This window comes from Mus musculus, chromosome X, assembly GCF_000001635.26.
Source record: "Mus musculus strain C57BL/6J chromosome X, GRCm38.p6 C57BL/6J".
In the NCBI taxonomy this organism is placed as follows: domain Eukaryota; kingdom Metazoa; phylum Chordata; class Mammalia; order Rodentia; family Muridae; genus Mus; species Mus musculus.
Genome location: NC_000086.7, coordinates 136,077,603 through 136,100,942, shown reverse-complemented (window position 1 = coordinate 136,100,942; position 23,340 = coordinate 136,077,603). Strand labels below are relative to the sequence as shown.

The following is a 23,340-nucleotide window of genomic DNA, read 5'->3' as shown; positions in this document are numbered from 1 at the left end:
GAAGCTGTGTTCCAGAGATAGACAAGGTTGTACCTTGTGCTGCAGCTGGACTTGGTAATGTGTAAGAGTCACCCAGTTAAATTTAAATCCAGGTACTGGTTTTGAAGGCATGAAGGTGTCATGAAGAACAGCTGAGGCTTGGCACTGTTAGAGAAGGTGCAGCCTCAGCTGTAGTTGATGGCCCAGGACTGAAGAGGTCAGGCAAAGGATTTGATGCTTGGCACCATGAAGAGAGCCTATGAGAGGTTATTGGTGAAGCCTAGTTGGAGTGGAACACCCCAGTGTATTGGAGATGTCAGTACCATGGGATGATCACCAAGAACAGCAGCCATAGTGAAGTGGATCAACCTGAGCATAGAGTGCTACAGAGGACAGAGATGGAGAAGTGATGCCAGCCCTTCGGAGGAGTCCAAAAGATCAAGTGGAATCCCAGACACTGAAACAAGAAGCTGTAACATTGAAATTGCCTTGGAGACTCAAAGATGTTAAAGATGCCAGAGCCATGGGATACATGCTGAGGAAAGCTGCTAACAGGGAGTGGAACCAGCCCAGGAGAAAGCAGTTTGTTGCAGTCAACAAAGATGAAAAAGAATGGAGATCTGAAGACTGCTTTGACATCAGCCATGGAGATGCAGAGTTTGGAGTTTGCCCAGCTGGTTTCCTGCCTTGCTTTGGAGATTGCAGTTAATTAGTTGGATGAATCTCAGAAGAGCCCTTGAACTTTGGACTTTAAACATTGTTGAGACTTCTATAGACTATGAAGACTCTGAAAGTTGGACTAAATGCATTTGCATTATATTATGTTTAAGTATGGCCCCCAAAGACTCATGTTTTTGAACAAGTCTTTGAGGGCCAGGGAGTGGAATGTGATGGTTTGTATATTCTTGGACCACAGAGTGGCACCATTTGGAGGTATGACCTTGTTGGAATAGGTGTGACCTGGTTGGGGTAGGTGTGTCACTGTGGGTGTGGGCTTAAGACTCTCACCCCAGTTGCCTGGAAGTCAGTCTTCCACTAGCAGTCTTTAGATAAAGACATAGAACTCTCAACTCTGCCTGTGCCATGACAGCCTGGATGCTGCCATGCTCCCACCTTGATGATAATGGACTGAACCTCTGAACCTGGAAGCTAGCCCCAATTAAATGTTGCTGTTGTTGTTGTTTTTTAAATAAGACTTGCCTTGGTCATGTTGTCTGTTCATAGCAGTAAAACCCTAACTAAGACAGGGGTATATCGAAACAACTGCAATAATATTAAATAAATTGCTCCATTATACTTGTTACTCATTGAAAAATATATTCCTTTGGAATAGAAAAGAGGAGACAGAGGTGGCAGAGGGGGAGGAGGAAGAGGAGGATGGGGCCTGGGAAGATGGTTCATTAGTAAAGTGCTTGTTGGGTAAGCTTAGGACATAGATGCAGATCCACAAAATTTGTGGAAAAAATTGGTTATGTCAACAGTATGCACCTGTAGTTTTGGTACTGGTGAAAATACATGTTGATCCCTGATAGCTGGTCTAGCCAAATCAGTGAGCTCCAGGTTCAGTGAGAGGGACCTTGTCTCAAAATGCATAGTGAAGAGTAATAGAAGGATAAAATAAATATCAACCTTTGGTCTTCACACACACACACACACACACACACACACACACACACACACACAATCTAATAGCCACACAAAAATAAAAGGGAGAGAAACAAGCTAGGAATTCTAGTAACTCATGCAATTCCAGCTTCTGGAGGTTGAGGCAGGAAAATATCAACTTCAAAGCCAACCCAGGCTATAGTGAGACCTTGTTTTAAACTCCAAACAAAACAAACTGAAAAGGAACTATAAAGAACAGTGGAGATGCATATCATGGGGGGAGGGGGTCCAAAAGAAGGTTTGCAACTTTGAGTGTCTCAGACCTACAAAAGGAAGGTGACATAGGCTTAGAGCTTACCTCCAAATTCCAGAGTTTTCTAGAATTGCTGAACTAATAGGAGGAATCCTATTGAAACTATAATGGGAACATCTGAAACAGAGATTGCTTTCTTCTTCCCACCTGAAATGAGATGAAAGAGTACCTGTGAGTGCTCAGAGTTCCCAACAGGGCTCAAGGGATGGACTCTGTCCAACCAAGTAGGGCATCTGGAGATGATCGTGTGCTTGCTCATCTGTGTAAAAAGGACAGGACAGGCTTTTCTTCCGGGGATAACTAAGGAAACGAGCTCAGTGTGCACGTCACACACAGAGTGGGACATTAGGATGTTTGCTAATAACTTTTAACTGTTAGGACACAGCAGCAAGGAAGGTCTGGCTGAGCTTTACTAAAATCTAAGGCAGGCACCATGAAAATCATTCCTGCTTTCCTTGCCTAATGGGTACACAGACAGCCACAGTAGGGAAGCCATATCTCTCTGGCACCCTTTGTGTTCCCAACGTTAGAGTAAGGAAGGGCTTCATGTTCTTGGGTCTTCCATAGTGCGCTAAGAGATGTTTCACGTCATGCTTCCAAGCAAACCCAAATCAGGTGCCCACCTGGGAAGACAGACCATGTATGCCTTGATGTGGGAACACACTGGTGCTAGGTGTGCTTAGTGGCTGCCCTTGAATGATTCTGCATGTTAGTTAATATCTACGTAGGAAAATGCTAGGCCTGTTCCACTATCAACCGTCCTTGGATCTATCCAGAGGATCTATCCAATGGATAATTTCACCTTTGTCCTGCCTGCACAGGGATAAAAATGCATAAAATAATCTGTTGGGATTTTTCTCATTTGTCAGCAATTCAATATTAGTTGAACGCAAGTCCTACACTGTTCTACTAGAGGTGATCCGTCATTGCCCTAGTAAGCACAAAGGACGAGGGATAAATATGTGGCCTTGCAGTCTGAGAGGTTCTCCCCACCCCGACCCTTTGAAATTTCACAAGTGGCCTGTATTCTCTGTAGCATTCTTCTCTTCTCACCCCACACATTCAGCTCAGGCCCCTTGGCCGAAGCAGACGTTCTCTCTTCAAGGTCACAAATTTTCTTTTAATCATGAGGCACAGTTCCTTGTTGATATAAATGTTAGAATATTACTTTAATGGTGTCCTATCATATGCTCAGTTGTACAGATTGTCTCTCTCCCTTAACAAGAAGTCTTTGACAATTCCTCGGGAGCTGGAGCACAATGTCCTGGGTGTGAACGAAAGCCTTCCTCCTCCCTAACTCTGCAGCCTTGAGCACCGTCCTTATCCTCACTGCCCACGGTGTTTCATCTATGGTGCACTGTGAGGGTTAGCAACACTGTCCATCTTCAAGGTCTGCTCTGAAAATGACTCGACACTTTAAAGGGGTAAGGACTTGAGGGTTTAGCTAAAGCAGACCATGTGCTTATTTTGTCTAGAGGCCCAGGTCCAATCTCCAGTGCTAACAACAGAAATGATGTGATGCAAAAGAATTTATTTTTCCCATTGCTTGCTTGTGTGTGTGTGTGTGTGTGTGTGTGTGTGTGTGTGTGTGTGTGTGTGAAAATACACATGCCTGTTTCAGGGTGTACATGTGGAGATCAAAGACCAGCTTTCCAGGGTCCGTTTCTCTCCCCCTCTCCCCATCTCAGTGGCCCTTTGCTGATTTTTACAGATGTTATTTTCCTTTGTGTCATAATAAAACTGGTTGTTTTTTTGAACAGTCAATGACATTTGAGACAGGTTGTTAGTGGGCTCATTTATTCCTTTTTCTCTAGCTTTTGGGCTTTGTGGCACTATGCCTCCAATTTGCCTCCTTACACAACCTTCTTCCATTCAGTTTGTTACAAGAATAAGAATTGTTGGATTTAAAGATCACCCTAAATCCATCACTTCATGTCAAGTCTTAAATCATACATAGATTCCATTTTCAAAAAGTTTGCATTTACAGGCCCTAGTGATCTAATTCCAGGCCTCTTGTGTCCTAGGCTCTGCCACCAAACTATGCCCTCAGTCCAGGCTTTAATACTTTGTCATTATTACCACATGTGAATGGACCCTTACCATTTTTGTAACAAGTTCATTATTATGTGGACTTTATGGTTGGCATGGATACACATTCAACATATAGTTTTGTCACATAAAGAAGTTTGCAGGGTTGTAAGTAGGGTATTAGCTCTGTACTCTTTTTCTTAAGTTTTCATTTTTCATACAGCATGGACTGGCCTCAAACTTAGTATATAGCCAACAATGGCCTTGAAGTCCTGATATTCCTGTACTCTAGAATTATAAGAACAAACCACTACACCTGACTAATTTCTACCCTTATATAATCACATTCACAAAGTTAAAAAAAATCTGTCCAAATACTTGCAGGAAGAACCCTGCTCAACTCATCTGGCCATGGAAGTCACCATTAAAAATGTCATCAAAGTCATAATAATTATGTCAGGTTGGAACGGTGATGTTCAGGCTGTCCTACAAAATGGAAATACGTCTGTACAATTCTCCTTTCTATGCCTTTACTTGTCTCGAATGAACAATTCACCCTTTAGGTAACTTTAGAAAGCATAGACATTAGAGAAGCTGTGCAGAGTATAGGTGATTGGCAGAACTCTGCCCCCTTTTGATATCACAGCAAGCTCTCAGTACCAAAAATGTTGCTGGGCTTTAAAGTAGAGGAGAATGAGTATTGTCAATATTCACAAAGGTAGTGAAATGCCCTGGGCTTTTGTAGAAATGCTCAGCTATTGACAGTTAACTCGTGCTATTTGTGGTTCCCCTAGGAGTCCAGTGTACTTGGCTAGCTCATCGTCTGTGACTCGAAGACTCATGGCTGGTTGTAGTTCTTTTCTGAAAGATTTTTCCACCCATTATAAAATTTCCCATGGGTATTTCACCTCCTTGAAGCCTCCCTGGTTTTTGTACTACCTGAAGATTGCTTTTAGAATCGTACTTTGATAAAATTCACACAATTCAACAACTCTGTCTTTGTTGATTAGCTGTAATTTCTGTGTAAAAGAAGCATTCTTACATCAGCTATTAGGTTACATGGACAATGATATGCACAGAGGAACACATGGAGTTATTGACTACTTTTAGTATTGTCAGTTTTCAGAATAAAGAGCCCTCTTATTAAACGACCTCCAGTAATTGAGCAGTGACTTTCCTCTGGCTTTCTTTTTCATTTCTTTAAGAATTCATAGGGACTTATATAGATTATGTGTTTTAGTAAACCACCAGAACTATGTTATTTGGTGCTCACATCATTCTGTTTGGCCACTGGGATGGGATCTCAAATATGCAAACCCAATGCCCAATAACTATCTGAGATCATTGACTGCAGTTCAAGTACGTGTTTACTACTGATCAAGTAGGTGTTCTGCACCCTATGAGTGAGAATATGATACCCAGTTCCTAGCATGGTGGAATCATGCTTTTAATGATTTCATTATTTTTATTTTTAAAACTTATGTGATGCCAATCATAAACATATGGTGTATACTAATGAAGTTTCATGCCAAGCAGTGGTAGCACATGCCTTTAATCCCAGCACTTGGGAGGTAGAGGCAGGTGGATTTCTGAGTTTGAGGCCAGCCTGGTCTACAGAGTGAGTTTAAGGACAGCCAGGGCTACACAGAGAAACCCTGTCTGGAAAAACAAAAACCAAAAAAAGAAAAGAAAAACACACTAATAAAGAGTCATTATTTTTCATGCTTCCTACTGTGACAGTTTAGTTTAGACTCACACCTGACAACTGACATAGAGTCATTCCTCTCTCTCTCTCTCTCTCTCTCTCTCTCTCTCTCTCTCTCTCTCTCTCTCTCTCTCTCTCTTTCTCGTAAATAAGGACCTGGACAATCAGTCATCTAGGTAAGATCATGGCAAAGGAACTATGCTTCTACATGTTTCTATAAAGCAGAAGCAGAAGCTAGGCCTGCAGGGTCAAAGCACTCCATTAATTACTCTCGGAGATACAGCTTTATGATCCATAACAAAGATTAGGATTAAAACCACAACCCCTTACAGGATGACACAGAAGATGGAATACCACTATGCATATGTTGAATACAAATTCTATTAAAATGTATACCTTTCTGTGAATGAGACTTTGAAGTAAATGGGAAAACTGAGGGATCAAAAAATGGTGCATTTCGTCAAGAACAGAAACACATTGGGGAACATACTAGGTTGGGAGCATGAAGTGAGGGGTTTTGGTAGGAAGAGGTTGTGGGCTGCTTTTGAGGCTGTTTGAGAGGTATGCTTTGTTCACTGTTCTAATAGCATTGACATTACCTGGGGCTACTTTTCCTTCCATGGTCTATATTTGACTCTGAGCCTCTGTTGCTATGCAACAGCCTGCCTCTGAGCTCAGAGAATGATGCAGGGAAACTGGTCTGGGTAGCTTTGTCTAGAGCATCCTGGAGACCGGATATTAGAGAGTGGGTGGGGGGAATGAGTGGGCAGCGTTGTCAAGGATGTGAGCTTGTTGTATTAATGGGGTTCTTTTTAGAAGAGACCATCTTTGCAATGTGGTCATATTAGCCACTATTATGAGGAACAGAGCAGGAAAGCAGATGGTCAAGGAATAAAATATATGATTTCAATAGCAATGGAAGCTAATATTTATGCTTTTAATACATATAGGAACATACATTATTAAAGTACATATGCTTATGTACTTTAATTATTTTTGTGATTTAGTCTAAGGATTACTGTGAGTTCTAATTTCAAAAACTAAGAATTTTAATCTTTAATAAGGGAGAACCAAAGGAAAAATAAACAAATGACCTTTTATTGGTCAATTCCAAAGTATCTCACTTGGATACTGTAGGAGTGACCGGAAAGAAATAAAGACTCTTGCATCAGTGGTGGTTCTATGGAATTTTCCACCCAGGAGAAACAATCTAATTCTCATCTTTTTTTTTTTAATCTCTAAGCTCCAAGCCTGAATTCTGACCAAGAGACAGAAACCTACCCGTGTAAATGTGTGTCTACAGAGATAGACTTGAGATCCAGGAACGCAGAATACACAGTTTTGTTATGTTCAGCCATAGAAGCACATGCATGTATGTACATACAAGTACACACATGCACCTACCATATCAAAGGCAATTATTTCAGCCTTCTTTCCTCAAAGTCTGCATTTTGTATCCATTTTTAAAAAAACCAACAGGTATATTTTTTGGCAAAAAAATTTCTCCATGAACAAATTTACACCAGTCTTCTGAACCCTTTTTTGAAAAAACTATATATTTTTATCTTTGTGTGCTATTTTTGGCCTTCCAGAGTAAATCTTAGCACAGCACTTTAATTAGTCCAGCTTCTGATGTGTAATCTAGTTCCCCTATATTTGCCCTTGATTCCTGATCATATTGTCTTACTTTTTAAGGTGGTTTAGCAAAAATCCCTCTACATTGTAACTGGGTTTTTTCTTTTTAAATCCATATTTGCCCTCATATTTAAAATTGGGCCTGGCTGTATATTAGAGTTTCTTTCTCCTATGATAACAATAACAAATAAAATGTTTTAACTGCCTTAAACTAACATATAACTACACAGGAACATTTACTTGTGTCAAGCCAATCGTAAATTTGTTCTGTTCAAGTTATTATCTTGATATTTTCTCCGGTAAACTATGATGTAAAGAGTAAGATGGTACTTTTGTGTTAACTTTTCCTGGGGAGAAGCCTACGGCTGTTTAATCACTCCATATAGGGCGCTGACAGCAGATCACCAAACTAGTGATTCCTCCCATCTTGGCAAAACTATGGGCACATCTACAGAGTAGAGATAAACGTTACTTGCAAGAGTGTGGGTGACTCCAGAGCAATTGCATCATCACAAAGTCCTATCCAAACATGGAAGCTACATCTTGCAATTTGTCCCTTAGTTAATCTTCAACTTCCTCTATACTCTAGCACATCTTCACTTGCAACGGGGGTGGGGGGGGTGGGGGGGTGGGGCAGTAGAAGTCAGTAACAGCTGGAATCCCAGGTGAGAGTTCCATGACACCCCCCTCCTCCTTCTACTAGTATCAGTTACCATTATCAATCACATGCCAACCTCAAGATGGTGAGGAGATGATTCTAATATACACAGAGGACAAAAAAGTTTTTACTGTAACAAATGACAGGAACACAATAGGGGCTCTGCTTATTCTATATCATAAGGACACATTTGTACTTGTTCTATAGGAAGGGACCCACAGGCACACACTGAAAATGGTTTGTTTGCTTTAAGTTATCCTTCAACCTGGATATCATCCAAACAGCTGCCCCAGTGACTTTGGTGTTTGTGAAACCCTCACCCCTATCTCCCTCTCTCCTACCCCTGTCATGTGGTAGAGAGGATGAGAAAAACACCAACACCATAAATCTCAGAGATAAGACTGACCTCCTGACCAGAGGGCCAAGTCTAAGCTTTGGAATAATCAACTATCTCTATTTCTCCTCTCTCTATAGTTTGCTGGCTGAAGATTAGATGGAAAACAGATCTTTATGCTGCTACTCAGAATGCTGGCTCTCTGAACAAAACCCAAATTATGAATTTAGTTCCCAGATTTTTCCCATGTCATAAGCAAAAGGTCCTCTTACACAAATACATATCTATAAAGTTACATTGTTTTGTATCACTTCCCTTGTTGATCCTTGCCTGACATGAGGCCTCTGTGAGTAGATTGATATATATTATTTAAATTGATTAGTCTTCAGACAGAAAATTAACTCATATTTGTATATTTACAAATTTATATCGATGAACTTATTCAAAATTATAGTAACATTATGTGTACTTGTCTTTAGGTTGCCTCAATTAGTATTTATGCTTCATTATTTTTTGTGAGCTTAATATGCTTTCTTTTTTTGAATTTATTTTTTAATTAGGTATTTTCTTCATTTACATTTCAAATGCTATCCCAAAAGTCCCCCATACCCTCCCCCCACTCCCCTACCCACCCACTCCCACTTCTTGGCCCTGGTATTCCCCTGTACTGAGGCATATAAAGTTTGCAAGACCGATTATGACTGTCCCAATTGTCACCATACATTAAAGCTTGGCTTTACTTTTTAATGTTAGAAGGAAAACTTAAAAGGTTAACTATATTTAGGACTACAGTGATGGCTCAGTGTTTAAAAGCAAGTGTTGCTCTTGAAGAGGAGCAAAGTTTAATTGCCAGCACTCACATGGTGGTTCACAACCATCTGTAATGTGATATGTTGCTCTCTCCTGACCTTCTCTGGGCATGCACCAGCACATACATGTGGGCAAAGCATTCATAAACACAAAAAATAAAATACATCTAAATCGTTTTAAAGGTTAGCTATGTTTGTCAGTGATTTGTGATGTAACTGGCTATTTGAACCTTTCCTCCTTCCATGTACTTTCCACATTACCTAAATTGTATGGGTATTCCTGTTATGGAATTAAACAAAGTTTATAAAAGGCTACTCTAATTGAAACAAGGGCAGTTGAAGTAGTAAATAAAATAAAATAAAATAAAATAAAATAAAATAACAAAGGCTTTGATCTCCAAGTTTCAGGATTCAGTCTTGGTTCTATAAGATGTGTTGGAGACATGCTTACAATGTCCAAACCCCTGGTTCTCCACCCACACAGAATGATTGTTCCTCTTATTTGGATTTGCCACATGATGTTGAAATTTTAAAAAAAATCAGTGAAGATCACATAATAGATATGACCTCATCCTGTCTAAAATGCCAGGCTGTTTTTTCATCTGCAATGAAATATTTTATGCAGATTATGCCAAAAATTTACATGTTATGGGGTTGGAAAGATGCTTCAGCAGTTGGGAATGCAGAGTGCTCTTGCAGAGGACCTGAGTTCAGTTCCCAGCGTTCATATCATTCAGTTCACAACCATCTGTTAGTCCAGCTCTATACTGATTCAGTACCTCTGACTGCCACAGTCCTCTGCACACACACACACACACACACACACACACACACACAAATTAAAATAAGATAAAAATTAAATATGTGTTATAATGTAGAATAAGTTATAAAACATTGTAATATGTACAAAGTCAGTGAGAATTTAATGATTTCTTATTGCTTCTTTAATTTATCCTACTTTTCAAAAATAAAATTAAGGAGCTAGATAGATGACTCAGCAGTTAAGACCACATGCTGCTGTACCAAAAGACCCAAGTTTTGTTTTAAGATCTATGTGAGGTGTCTCATAATCACCTGTAAATAATATCCTCCTCTGGTCTCTGGGAGCACCTGAACACATATTTGCACAAGTACATGTGTGGGCATACACACACACATATGCATACATACACAAATGAATAAAAGTAAAATAAATCTTTAGAAAAACTTAAATATTTTTGAAATATATTTTAGAAGATATTGCTTTCCATAAAGTAAGCTGTTTGAAACTTTCAAGTCTGTATTCTACCTACAGAGACTTTGTATAGACTTTATTTTTTTATACCAAACCATGTGTGTCCATAGTAAATGTTTTTTTTTTTTGTTTCAATCTCCAAGAATATTTTAGAGGAAAAAGCATCAAAGAGTTGTGTTAGTGTCATGAAACACCTGGAAAATACTCATGAAGATTAAATGGTAATTTTAGCTCACAAGTTTGAAGGTCAATTCGATGACAGGATAGATTATTGCTTGGGCTTCTGGCACAAGTGCTGGGTGGCAATGGAGGGAAGCCTGTGTTAGATAAATGTGTTCACTGCATCAGCCAGCAAATTGAGAAGATCCTGGTGTCCTAAATCCCCTTAAGGGGATTATTCCTAGACATGTAAGAACCTCCCACTAAGCCCTTTTTCCTAAAGGTTGTACTACATACCAATAGTGTTTTCTTGATGACTAAGGCTTTTCCATACAAACCTTTGGGGAACACTCATTTAGACTATACTGTAGTATATATACTACTGCAAAATGGTAGTGATATGCACCATTTTATAGGTTGTGAAGATTTTGTAGATTGAAGGTGTGGAATAATTTCACTAAGTACACATTTTTATTTCCTTGGTATTTTGTGATTAGGTAAATTTTGAAAGGAATACTTGAATATAACAAATTGACAAAATCTTCACATATTTGCTGTAAAGAGAAGCTTTTTTAAAAAAGTGGTGGCAGCTACACTTATCTGTGGGTATAAGGATATGATTCAGAGTGTAGTAAGGAATTATGCTATTCTAGCAAAATGGTGGTAATAGAATCTCTTCTAAGATCCATGACCTCACTAGCTGTGGGAGTTGGCTAGGTTTCTAGGCCCAGGCATGGTTTCCCTCCTAATGAGTGAGCCTTAAGTCTAATTAAACACCTGTTGGTTACCACCAACATGTGAATACCACTTACTAGACCTTTATGTATATTTTATCATTCTGGTCATTGCTGTGTGTGGTCCACGGGTCCCGTGGCTGGTAGAACTATTGACTGCTTCCCTCCTTTGGCAGCTTGCATAGGACTTTCTTGTACCATTGATGCTAGAACACAGGAAGGGATCTTCCAGGTTAGGTACAGTTCAAATGATCCAAGTCCTGTTTCCTAAGTGTGTGGTATGTTCAGCAGTTGGGTTCCACCCTCAGCCTCTGAAAAGCAACCAAGGACAGCTGACATAATCTATATTAGTGGGGGATTACTTGAATTTCCCTGATGAACCACTTGAAGGATTTATTATACATGGTACTGGAGTTTTTGTTAGTCTATGGTTATTGTAGGGAGTCTTATCAGTCATTTCATCAGTATAACTTCCTTTAGCGTGTGTGTGTGTGTGTGTGTGTGTGTGCATGCACGTGCATACATACACATTTACAATTTTAGGTAAATATAAAATGATAAGTTTCCTTGAGGCTTTATCAAACACCCTTGGTGTTATTTGTCCCTACTCCCTTCATCTCCTGTACTGACCTCCCATTCCTTCCTCATTTGGAGCCCCCTCCTGTTTTTCTATTTCCTGCTTCATATAACCTGTATCCTGATATTACCCTCTCACTTCCACAGACCCTTTATACTTTTTTAAAATTTCTGTAGCTACTCCATGTTGTATATTCACATTTGAAGATACAGAGCCAGAAATCATAGATGAGAGTGGATATTTGTCTTTCTGGGTCTGGGTTACATCACTCAGTATAATCTTCTCTAGGTTTATCCAGTTACCTGCAAATTTTGTGATTTCATTTTCTGTGCAGCTGAACCATATTTCTTACATACATGTATCATTATTGTGGTGCTTTGGATAGGTTTTGCCCCTATACATTTATGTGTTTCAATGCTTGCCCATAGATAGTGGCACTATTAGGAGGTGTGGCCTTGTTGGAGAAAGTGTGCCACTGTGTAAGCCAAGCTTTAAGCTCTTCTATGCTCAAGCCCTGCCTAGTATGGCATAGCCTCCTCTGGCTGCCTATGGAAGACAGTTCCCTTCAGATGCCTTCAGATCAGTATGTAAAATTCTAGTCTCCTCCTGCACCGTGCCTGCCTGGATGCTGCTAAGTTCTTGCCATGATGATAATGGACTGAACCTCTGAAACTGTAAGCCAGCCCCAATTAAATGTTTTCCTTTATAAGAGTTGTCTTGGTCATGCTGTCCTTTTACAGCAATGAAACCCTAACCCCTGGTGTGTGTGTGTGTGTGTGTGTGTGTGTGTGTGTGTAGTATAAGTCCTTCATTTAACAAGTCTGAGTCCTTTATTTAAGCTAGTGACCAAGAGCAGGCTCTTGCCAAAAACAAAAACAAAAACCCAAAACAAACAAACAAAAACCAAAACAACAATAACAACAACAACAACAAAACACCCTATCTGCTCAAAGGTAGGGTAAGGCTTTTAAAATGTACTTGTACATTTTCACTGTCCACTCATCTGCTGGAGTGCATTTAGATTAATTGTGTTTCTTAGCTGTTGTGAATAGGGCATCAATGAACATGGCTAAAACCAATATCTATGGAGTGGGATGTTGAGTACTTTCCACATATACCAAGGGCTTAGCTGGGTCAGGTGGTGGAGTTATTTGTAGTTTTGGGGGTTCTTCATACTGATATGTAGAATGGCTGCACATATTGATATTCCCAGCAACAGGGAATGAAGGTTTCCCTTCCCTACAACCTCACGTGTTGCCAATTGTTTTGCTGCTCTTAACTATTCTGAACTATTTCTTTCTCTTTTTACGTCACTACACTGTTTATTATGTGAATTTTTGCAATACAAACAAAAATATAGGCATGAAATATATAGATACAGCTAAATGCAGAATGGTGACTTTTTTTTCTCAAGAGGCTATGATTCCTATTTCTAGTGAAGCAAGACTGAGTATAGGTAGAAACAGGCTGATCGTTAGCTTCACAATTTGCCTAGAAACGATATACAAATGCATTTTCCCTCCTGCTTCTTACTATAAAACTACAAAAAAATGAGTTAAAGGAAAGTGTCCTCGTTGGTTCCTACCATATGAAAGATGCTATATTCTATTTTAGCAGGGCCAATATAGGGAAAATACCTAAATTAAATGTTAGTACAAAAATGAAGCAGTAATGAGATTCTGGCTAAAGGGGCACCAAATGAGAAATGTGTGTGGATGTGTGTGTGTGTGTGTGTATATATATATATATATATATATATATATATATATATATATATATATATTCCAAACAAATAAACAACAAAAAGGCTGTTATAAAAAGTTCTAGGTGCACTGTAAGCATGTAGGTTTTTTTTCATGTGTACTCTTAAGCTATGGAAGTGTCAAAAAATATGGTCCACTGTGTTAGACTAAATAAATTATTATTGTATGGGCTGCATCAAATGGAACCTCTGTATTATAATTATCATGGATAAGCATAGTTTGCATCCTATTATGGCAATTTATCCTTGATGAAAACAGTCCAGAGTCCTTTTATTTTAGAATATGCTGCAAACAACCAAACCACCAGAACATGATTGCATAACCGTAAAATGTTTTCTTGCAGTAAACTGAAGACATCTTTTTAATTTAAAAAAAGAAAAAATGTAGAAAGTTACTTAGAGCAGTTAATTTATTTTTCTTTTTTATTCTTTTTTTTTTCTTTGAGACAGGATTTCTCTGTGTAGCCCTGGCTGTCCTGGAACTCACTCTGTAGACCAGGGTGGCCCCGAACTCAGAAATCTGCCTGCCTCTGCCTCCCAAGTGCTGGGATTAAAGGCGTGCGCCACCACTGTCCGGCCAAGCTGTTAATTTCTAAGTACTCAATATCCTAGACAATTCAAGGCATCTTAATCTCCTTAGAGAAAACAACAACAACAACAAAAAAATGTGTTGCCGTTAAATCCATCATTATGGATAAAATTGGTGCAAATTGGTCAGATAGATCCAACAAACACTGATGCCCAAGCCTTTCATGAAAGCAACAATACAACATGGAAGTACAGAGGCCCTGTGGCTTAGACAACTTTCAATTGCCTCACCTCTTAATATTATTGTATTGGCAGTTCACTGTTAGCATGGGTTTGTTGAGAACAAAAACACTGAAGCCATAGAATCTTCCAGTTTATAAAAATATTTCTATGAAGCTTGCTGAGATAACTAACTAGATAAGAGTCAAGACTGAGTTTGATTCCCTGAGTGCGCACAGCAGAAGGAGGGAATGGCCTCCTTTGTTGTTCTCTGACCTTCACATGCACGTGTCTTTGCTCTCTCTTTAGCTCTCACTCTCTCACACACATACACACACACAAATAGGAAACTGGTAATATACTGTGGATAAACAAATTAGTTCCTGACTTGGCTAATTTTTTGTAGGTGTGTGTTTTTTCTGTATTAAATTGTGTTCACCCTAGATATGTATACACACACACGAGAGAGAGAGAGAGATAGAGAGAGAGAGAGAGAGAGAGAGAGAGAGAGAGAGAGACAGACACAGAAAGACAGAGAGAGAGGTAGGGGGCATCTGTTCAGTTCATTCAGTGGTCGGACTTTATCTCATTTCAAGAAAGTCTGTAAATACACTAGAATCTAGACCCCTTTTCTTCTCCCCTTCTTGGAAAAGGGCCTGACAGGTTTGGAACTTAATTCCTGTCTGTTATCACTGAGACATTTCTTCACAGTGACAACTTTCATTCTAAGTCTCACTAAAACATCAGGACGATTTAATAAACTTTGCTCGTTCTTTTATCTCCCGCCTCTCCTCTCTTCTCATCTCTCTCTCCTCTCCCCTCTCTGTTTCTGGAATGAGCCGAAGGTAAGTTCCAATCATAGGACACTTTTCAGAACATTTTGTTACTTTGTTCTAACTTAAAAACAACAACAACAACAACAAAGGCTGCTACTTGACTCTACTCAAACCTGACACGAGGGGCTCACCCTTTGCCACGGTTCTTATGTCTACTCTGTTTCCCAAGGTAACAGGTGAATATCTCATTAATACCCCATTAAGCCTCCACAACTTCAGTCATCTGCTGAGTCTAAGATCAGATAATTTCTTGAGGAGTCGGGGAGGGGAGAGCAGATCTGATGTAGAACAGAAGTACAGTGCCTGGTTCATAGTGGGCACTCGGAGCTCTCAAAGAATAAAGAACACAGTGTAATGTAGCCAAAATAGATCAGGGAATGCAAAGTTCCCTGCGTTTGTAGCAACAAGTACCAGAGTCTCGAGGCTTCAGACTCTAGTTGGCTTCTGGTATAGCAGTGGTGCAATGTGAAAGAGCTCCCTGGGCGCTTCGCTCGTAGAAACTTCAGGAGACAGTGAAAACAGGAAGTTGGTCTCCTCTGCCCACCTCTAGGGCCCTCCTCCCTATGCTCTATGGGATGAAACTTCCTGTAAGGGATTCCATCTTGTAACGGATGTTTGAAGCCTGCTGTCTGTCGTCTTTCTCGGCAGCTCTCTTCAGTTTTTCAGCTCTAGACCACACAGAAGAACACAATAAGGACATTCGTGACGGGAAACTTGAGGACCTACCATGGGTGAGTTGCTCGGCATGATGTGCTTGCCCAGGTTTTCTTAGGGCAGAAGTGATGCTGCCCCTTTGTCTTCTCATATGGCATTTAGGTGACTTCTCTAGGCAGGAACAGGGTGGGGTCGGAGTGGCAGGACCACCCCCCCCCACACACACACACAGACAAGCTGTCTAGTTTATCTCCTCCAGAAGACAAAGATCAAATGAGTATTGAGGTGATTGCCATGTTTCTTCGATGGGAAGCCTCCATTCTTGTGGCTTTAACTGAAGTGAGGTGTCATCCCCGCCGCCTCCTACCCCCCTCCCCACCCCCGTTTGAAAAGGAAGACTTGATTGAGCTTTGGATCATTTCAGGCCTAGGATCTGAGAAGTAGGAAATATGACCTAGAGTATATTTCGGTGGAAATTAATATTCTTTGGATTCATACTAGCATTAAAAGAGGAGCAGGGAAGCAAACATTAACATTGCATCTACCGAGTCATTCAGAACACTGCATTATCCTTATGGAAGTTTGTAGATACTTGCTTTATGGCTTGTCATATGAACTGTTATGAAATGTTTCACTTGTGTGTAGGTTTCCACCTCAGTTAAGTACATTTGTTATATAATGTATGTACAGTATCTAAAATCATATATATATATATACATATATACATATATATATATATATATATATATATATATATATATATATATATGCGTGTGTGTGTGTGTGTGTTACATAAAAGACATCTCAGGATGTTCTTGAATTCCTGGGCTAAAGTGATCATTTTGCTTTACCCCATCCCCACCCCCACCTCCCAAGTATTTAGGACTACAGGCATGTGATACCATGCCTGCTTTGTTTCTCAATATTGTTTAAACATTCCTCATGCAAATGAACTGTTGTCTGATAGGTTTATCTGTTATTTAATGAGATACGTTGAAATTTCATCCAAATTATATATTGTCCACTTATTTTAACTCCAATCTTCTTTCTTTATATTAAGATATGCATGCAAATACATATTTGAAAACTTTCCTCTTGCTTAATTGAAACTTTTATCACTGAAATGTCTTTTCCTCTACTACTTCATCCCTGTCCCCTTCTTCTCCTGTCTAAGACAGTGTTTCTTGTAGCCTCATCTGATCTTGAGCTTTTGATGTAGGCAAGGGTGACCTTGAATTTGTTACTCTTCTGCCTTTACCTCCTGAATGCTGGGATCACAAAAGAGCATCATCAGCCCTGGTCTGTGCAGTGTTGGCCATGGAACCTAGACCCTTATGCATGTGAGGGAGGAGATACACCCCCATCCCATAGAGCTTCTTTCTTTAAAATATGCTGTTTCACCGGGCGTGGTGGCGTATGCCTTTAATCCCAGCACTTGGGAGGCAGAGGCAGGCAAATTTCTGAGTTCGAGGCCAGCCTGGTCTACAGAGTGAGTTCCAGGACAGCCAGGACTACACAGAGAAACCCTGTCTTGAAAAACCAAAAAAAAAAAAAAAATGCTGTTTCTTTTCCAGTAAAAACCTGCAGTTGCATAGTACGAAAGTGTTATACATTTTGTTATTTTACAAATATTATAGATGTATATATAATTATTGCTGAGTATTGCTCTCTATTGTGTAGTAGAGCATTAGAAATTGGCACTGGAGATATGGCTCAGTGGTTAAGAACACTGGCAGAGCAATCATGGGAAATGGTATTTTAGCCTTAACCTTCATGTAGCAAGACAGGCTTCCTGCCAGCAATTGTAACTCTGATGCTGAGGGATCAAATGGCTCCTTTCAGGCCTCTGCACATGCGTAGAAGTGCCTGCACACACGTGTGTGCATATATTCACATAGACAGACAGGTACAAACAAACACAGTATGTGTGCACATAAAAACACAAATACCAAAATAATATTAGAAGTTATTCCTCCTGTCTTAATGGATAGCCTATCTTGTACAAATGAACTATTATTTATTCATCTCCCTTTCTCCAGCTTCTAGTCTCTGGTAATCATATCATACTCTCTATTTCTATGAGTTCAGTCTTTAAGTGTCCACATATAAGTGAGTGTATTTTGCCTTTTTATTTAAAATTTATTGATAATTGAATGTTATGTGTTTAAAAGAACATTTGACAGAATCCTTTCTTTTATTTGTTCTCAGACAGGATCTCACCTTGTAGGCCAGGCTGGCCTTGAACTCCCTAAGTAGCTAAAGCTGGCCTTACATTCCTGATTCTCCTGCCTCAGCCTCCCACGTGGTGAATTTCAGACATGTTCTACCATCCCTAGCTGATGGAATGGTTTTTTATGTAATCAGGCCCTTTCTGCCTTCAATTTGGAATATTTAACCTATTTTTTTGCTTAAATCATAGGTTAATTTGGTCCAAATACACTATTTTGCTACACATTTGTTTTTTACCTGTCCTCAGACAATACTTGAACATTGCAACATTATGGTAATATTTACCCTCACCTGATTTGACATGCATTTTCATTATATATAATATATGCTTACCACATGCCCTTTAATATTTTCTCCTCTCTTTTTCTATTCTTCATTGTACTATATATCCAAGATATAAATATATGTCCCAGAAAAACTATTGTATTACATAATACGTACTCAGATTTGCCTACAAATTTATCAGTCTCATTGACTTTCCTTTGCTGCACAGATGATTGTCTGTGGACCAGTTGACCTTGAACATGTGCCAATCTTTTCTCTGTCTTCTAGGGGCTGGTATTATGTGTGTGCTTTTAGACCCCACAGGGATGTTTTATTTTAAACACTCATTCATTCATTCACTTACTGTATGCATGTGGGTGCATGTTTGGAGGTAACAGGACAACTTGAGGAGAACAGTTCTCTTCCTCCGACAATGTGAGTCTAGAGAATTGAACCCCAGCTTTCAGGATAGGTGTCAAGCCCTTTACATGCTGAGCCATCTCCCCAGCCTGTTTCTGTTTTAGTTTAACTTTTTTTTTTTTTGGTTTGATTTTTCGAGACAGGGTTTCTCTGTATAGCCTTGGCTGTCCTGGAACTCACTTTGTAGACCAGGCTGGCCTCGAACTCAGAAATCCACCTGCCTCTGCCTCCCGAGTGCTGGGATTAAAGGCGTGGGCCACCACGCCTGGCTTTAGTTTAACTTTTTAAGATTTATTTTATTTTGTGTTATATGTGTTTTGCTTAACTTTTTAAGATTTATTTTATTTTGTGTTATATGTGTTTTGCTTTCATGTCTGAACATGCACCCACCATGTGTTTGCTTGGTGGCTAAGGTGGTCAGAAGAAGACATTGGGTCCTCTGGAACTGGAATTACAGATGGTAGCAAACCACCATGTTTGGTCTGGGAATTGAACTACTGTTCAACACAAGAGTATCAAGTCCTCTAAAGTGTCGCAGCCATCACTTTTTCTCAATGCTCTCTATTTGAACGTGATGCTTTTTTTTAATAAAATTTGGAAACTTTGCAACTAAGATCTGTTAAATATGCTTACCATATTTTCTCTAATTTCTTTCCTTCTCTCTTTCTAGTCTTCAGGATAATATACGAGCAAGATACGACCTGTATATTTTGTTCTGCTTTATATTATCTCTTGTCTAGTTCTTTTTTCAGGCAGGGAGTTTGCCTTTGATCTTTGAACTATTAAAACAACTTCCAATGTAATTTTTTTTTACTATTCTTCAAGCAGAAGAGAGAGTGAAGACTGAGGAATGAAACGTAATTTGTCTCAGATCACTCAGCCTAAGAAGGGCAAGACGGTTAGTAACATCACAGACCAATTATTCAACCCAAACTTTTACCCCTGTATTTTCTCCTCAGGTGTGAATGTTCCTTGCCTCTCATCTCCCAAGAAGTGGAAGCACAGTGAAATATTTTATTTCTACACCGCTCACAGATTTATTTGGGGGATGGTTAAAATAACGACTTTCATTAGCCATTATATTTTTTCCACGATCATTTTTTTAATTGTTCCTTGTTGTATTAATTTTAATTTGAGGGCGCAGTTCTGAAACTAACCCCTTGCGAAGAAGAATGAGATGCAGGCGTATTTTCCAACAGAGATTTCTTAACTCGCCTGCTCACGTCAGTGATACAGTGCATACTTCATTTTATCAGCAGCCAGCCATGAGTAATCCTCCCATGCATACCCGAAGATAGTAAGTAACCAATCAGAATGGCTGAAATATACCAGCTAGTGAAATCCACATAACATTGTGCTTAAATACGTTGTTTACATCTTCAAGTGGTTGAGCATCCTTTTGGTAACACTGGTACAAGTGGGGCAAATGGTCTATTAGAGGATTTCTAAGTATGTAGAGACTATTTTTCCCTTCATTTTCCACAGCACTCCATATGGCATTCCATCCCGTTATCAGAGAGTCAGTGTACAGAAATGGAACCAAACGGATGTTAACATGGAGGGAGGGTCAAAACCTCCAGAGAGAAAAATGCAGAGGGACAAACAAGATGATACTTCAGAGAACTGGTTCAAGGTCACAGTAAGTGCCCCAGCAAAATGTATCTAATATTTAAAAGAAGGGTTAGGAGGAGTTGTGTTTCACTTGCGTAGAGTCATTAGGTGCTTTTCTGGGTACAGAGAAGTTGACATAGGAGCCCACATGCTAGATCAATTAAAGAGGAAATGAGAGAAGGAATATAAAGAGAACAGGGTCACTGGAGGGAGAAGACAGGGGGTTGTGTATAAGCAAAGGAATAAATCAATGCTAAGAAGATATAACAACTCTGTATTAGAAGGCTGTTTTGCTAAAACTGTATGTGTGTATTTGGGGAGGTTGTTGTTGCAATGTCTTTGGGGTTCTTGTTAAAGAGAAAAGCTAGGTCTGCTGTAGGTAAGGTCTTTTATTATGGCTTTTTAAATGAAATTATGTTTATAACCTAAAATCTCGGGGAAATGATACAAAGTAAATTCATTCATTCAAGTTTTAAAAAGAAAGTCGATTTAAGTATCTGGATTATCAAAAGAAACCACCCGGATGAAAGGACAGGCAATTCAGGAAATCTACAAGTGATGTAAAAGAAATAATGAAATTTGTTCAATCTTTATATATTGCTTTAAAGCTTGAAAAAATATGTTTGGGTCTTCTTATTTTTATGGCTTTTTAAAAGGAAAATTTACAGATAATAAATCACATACATTTAAGATATATAAGCTAACAATACTTGGGTTCACATCTCTGAAAGAATTATTCCAGTCAACATGCCTGTCAAACACATCATGCATCCGTGTCTCCCTTTATAATTAATTGTTCTATTTTCTTCTTCCCTCCCTGTGCCCTGGCATTTTTAAGCAACTCTTGGCTAGTTTTCTGCCACCATAGATTTGTTTACATTTTCTAGATGTTTATGTAAACAGACTCACAGAGTACGTTACGGGCTGAGCATTATTATATGATTAAGTCAAACTTTCAATTCCAGTTGGCCAATGTTTCTCCTGTTCTTTATTCGTGTTTGGCTAGATTCCCTTTGGCATAAAATATGATAAGAAGTGGCTGCTGAATTTGATCCAGAGCCAGTGCAGCATCCCTTTCACTCCGGTGCAGGTAAGAGAGACATAAAGGAGGACAAGCAGAGACTGGACAGATGAGGGACTCTGTTAACCTGCATATTCTATTTATCTCACCCTTCTCCTTGCAGTTTCACTATGAAAAGATGCAGGCCCATTTTTTTGTTGACAATCCCAACATTGCCTTTATGCTGAAGGCCATCAGTGACAAGATTCTAGATGAGACTGATAATAAGGTATGTGTCAAGAGTGTCACTGAAAACTTGTGAGCCAGGGGGGCAATATTGTTTATGATCCTGGGGCTTCTTGGTTCAGTGTCAACACAGACTCTCATGGGTTCACTGCAGATATCAATCTTCATCAGCCCCTGTGATGAACCCCACTCAGTGACAGAGCTGAAGTTAGAAAAGATGGATCACACAATGGTAATGTAAACTGAAGACCACTTGTATACTCACAGCTGAACCTATTCCTTTCTTCCCATCTTTTTATCACTTCAGCCTCAGAGTCACAGAACTCCATCTGTGATTCTGCAGCTGACTACAAACCAACAATGTGCTACTTCTCAGCGAGTTCTTAACCGGCAGAGACTTCCCTTTGACCAAGGTATGAAAGGGTTTCACTGGGGTGGAAATTTAGGAATTATAAATCCAGGAAGGGTTGGTGCTGGCGCTGTACTAGTGGGGTGCCTCTCAGTCTTCTGATTACCTGTTCTTGCCTCCTGAAGATTTGATGACCCGTCCTACTGACTTGGCACTGGTTCCTAGAAGGTATATGACTCCTTCCTTGAGTATCCATAAAGAGGATATGACCCAGGTAATAGCTTCTATACTTGTTGCTGTTTTTGAGAATAAGACTGGAGATATTAGCCAGTAGTTAGATTGGTGTCAAGTATTCCCTGTAGTATCATGAACTTTATTTTTACCCCCCATCACATTTGCCCTTGAATCAGAGTTACAACAAACCCTATCAGCTGCTTGCTTGATTCTATGGCAATGGCCCCTACTATTGACAAACTGAATGCCTATAAAAACTAGATGAGACATCATAATGAGATCTTTCTTTTTCATTTTAAATTATTTTCATTTATTTACATTCCAGTCATTGCCCCCTCACTCAGTTCCCCCTCCCACACTTCCTCTGAGAGAAAGTGGAAGTGAATATCAGAGTGTTGACAGCAGGCAGGGGAGTGGAGTGGAGTTACTGGTAGTGGATCAAGGAAAAGAGCTGAGATCTTAGACCTCTTCTGCTTCACTTCTCTTAATCTATGCATTTATTCCCATAATTACAGGTGAACTCTGAAGGGGAGGTGGCCAAGGTGCACGCCCCGGATCTAGAAAAGATATGTGCAGACCAAAGCTCTCTGAGTACTACCATGCCGGATAAGTCCAGTAATATAAAGTCAGTGTATCTGCAAGAGGAGTAGTTCTGGTCCTCTTGGAGGACCACAGACTTCACCCTCACCTCTGCCTGTTTCTTCAGCTGTTCCCACAACCCTTCATTCTGTCTGACCCCCCCCCCATCCTTTCATTTGATCAGGGGTGTGATTCCTACGTCTGAACACTTTGTCTGTTCCAAAAAGATGCACCCTTCCTCTAGCCTAACTGGAGCTCCCCTTTGCTTACTCTTGTGAAATCCCTTCATCTGTCCCAGGCTGCCCCAAAAGGTCTGTTATGCTAGGATGAGGCCAGAAGTTCCGGATGATGGTAACATTACTTACTCTGGGCTACTGTTGGAAGCTCATCTCTCTTTGGAGGGAAACATGGGTTCTCTGAATCAAAGATGTAGAAGTGGGCCAATGTCAGGGAGCAGAGTTCTTCCTGGAGCGGGAGGATCATGTAGAGAAAGAGGCCTCCATCCTTCCTTCCTTTTTTATATACCTACCTTGCTCATAATCCTACTAAATGTAAAAGAGGATCTCTGCATAGCCAGAGAGAAGTGAATTGATTCCTTAGATTAGACCCCAACTCAGTCATACACAAGTAGAAAGGGAC

The 23,340-nt window shown here is 39.8% G+C and overlaps 1 protein-coding gene across 9 annotated transcripts in view; it reads left to right on the top strand.

Annotated features, from left to right (window-relative positions):
• Nxf3 (nuclear RNA export factor 3) overlaps nucleotides 1-23,340 on the top strand; it is a 68,057-nt gene that overhangs the window by 38,637 nt on the left and 6,080 nt on the right. The window contains exons 1-10 of one of the 9 annotated variants that reach the window (XM_006528531.3): nucleotides 15,463-15,846; nucleotides 19,511-19,580; nucleotides 19,882-19,979; nucleotides 20,168-20,321; nucleotides 21,300-21,383; nucleotides 21,478-21,582; nucleotides 21,694-21,771; nucleotides 21,883-21,952; nucleotides 22,074-22,162; nucleotides 22,638-22,747. In XM_006528531.3, the coding sequence (XP_006528594.2) occupies nucleotides 19,533-19,580; nucleotides 19,882-19,979; nucleotides 20,168-20,321; nucleotides 21,300-21,383; nucleotides 21,478-21,582; nucleotides 21,694-21,771; nucleotides 21,883-21,952; nucleotides 22,074-22,162; nucleotides 22,638-22,747 (836 nt within the window). In that variant the 5' untranslated portion in view covers nucleotides 15,463-15,846; nucleotides 19,511-19,532. Of the gene's footprint in view, nucleotides 1-15,448; nucleotides 15,847-19,507; nucleotides 19,581-19,819; nucleotides 19,980-20,167; nucleotides 20,322-21,299; nucleotides 21,384-21,477; nucleotides 21,583-21,693; nucleotides 21,772-21,846; nucleotides 21,953-22,073; nucleotides 22,163-22,637; nucleotides 22,748-23,340 lie in introns of those variants that run through there. The other 8 variants (XM_011247739.2, XM_006528534.3, XM_006528532.3 and 5 more) reach the window with 8 other exon arrangements.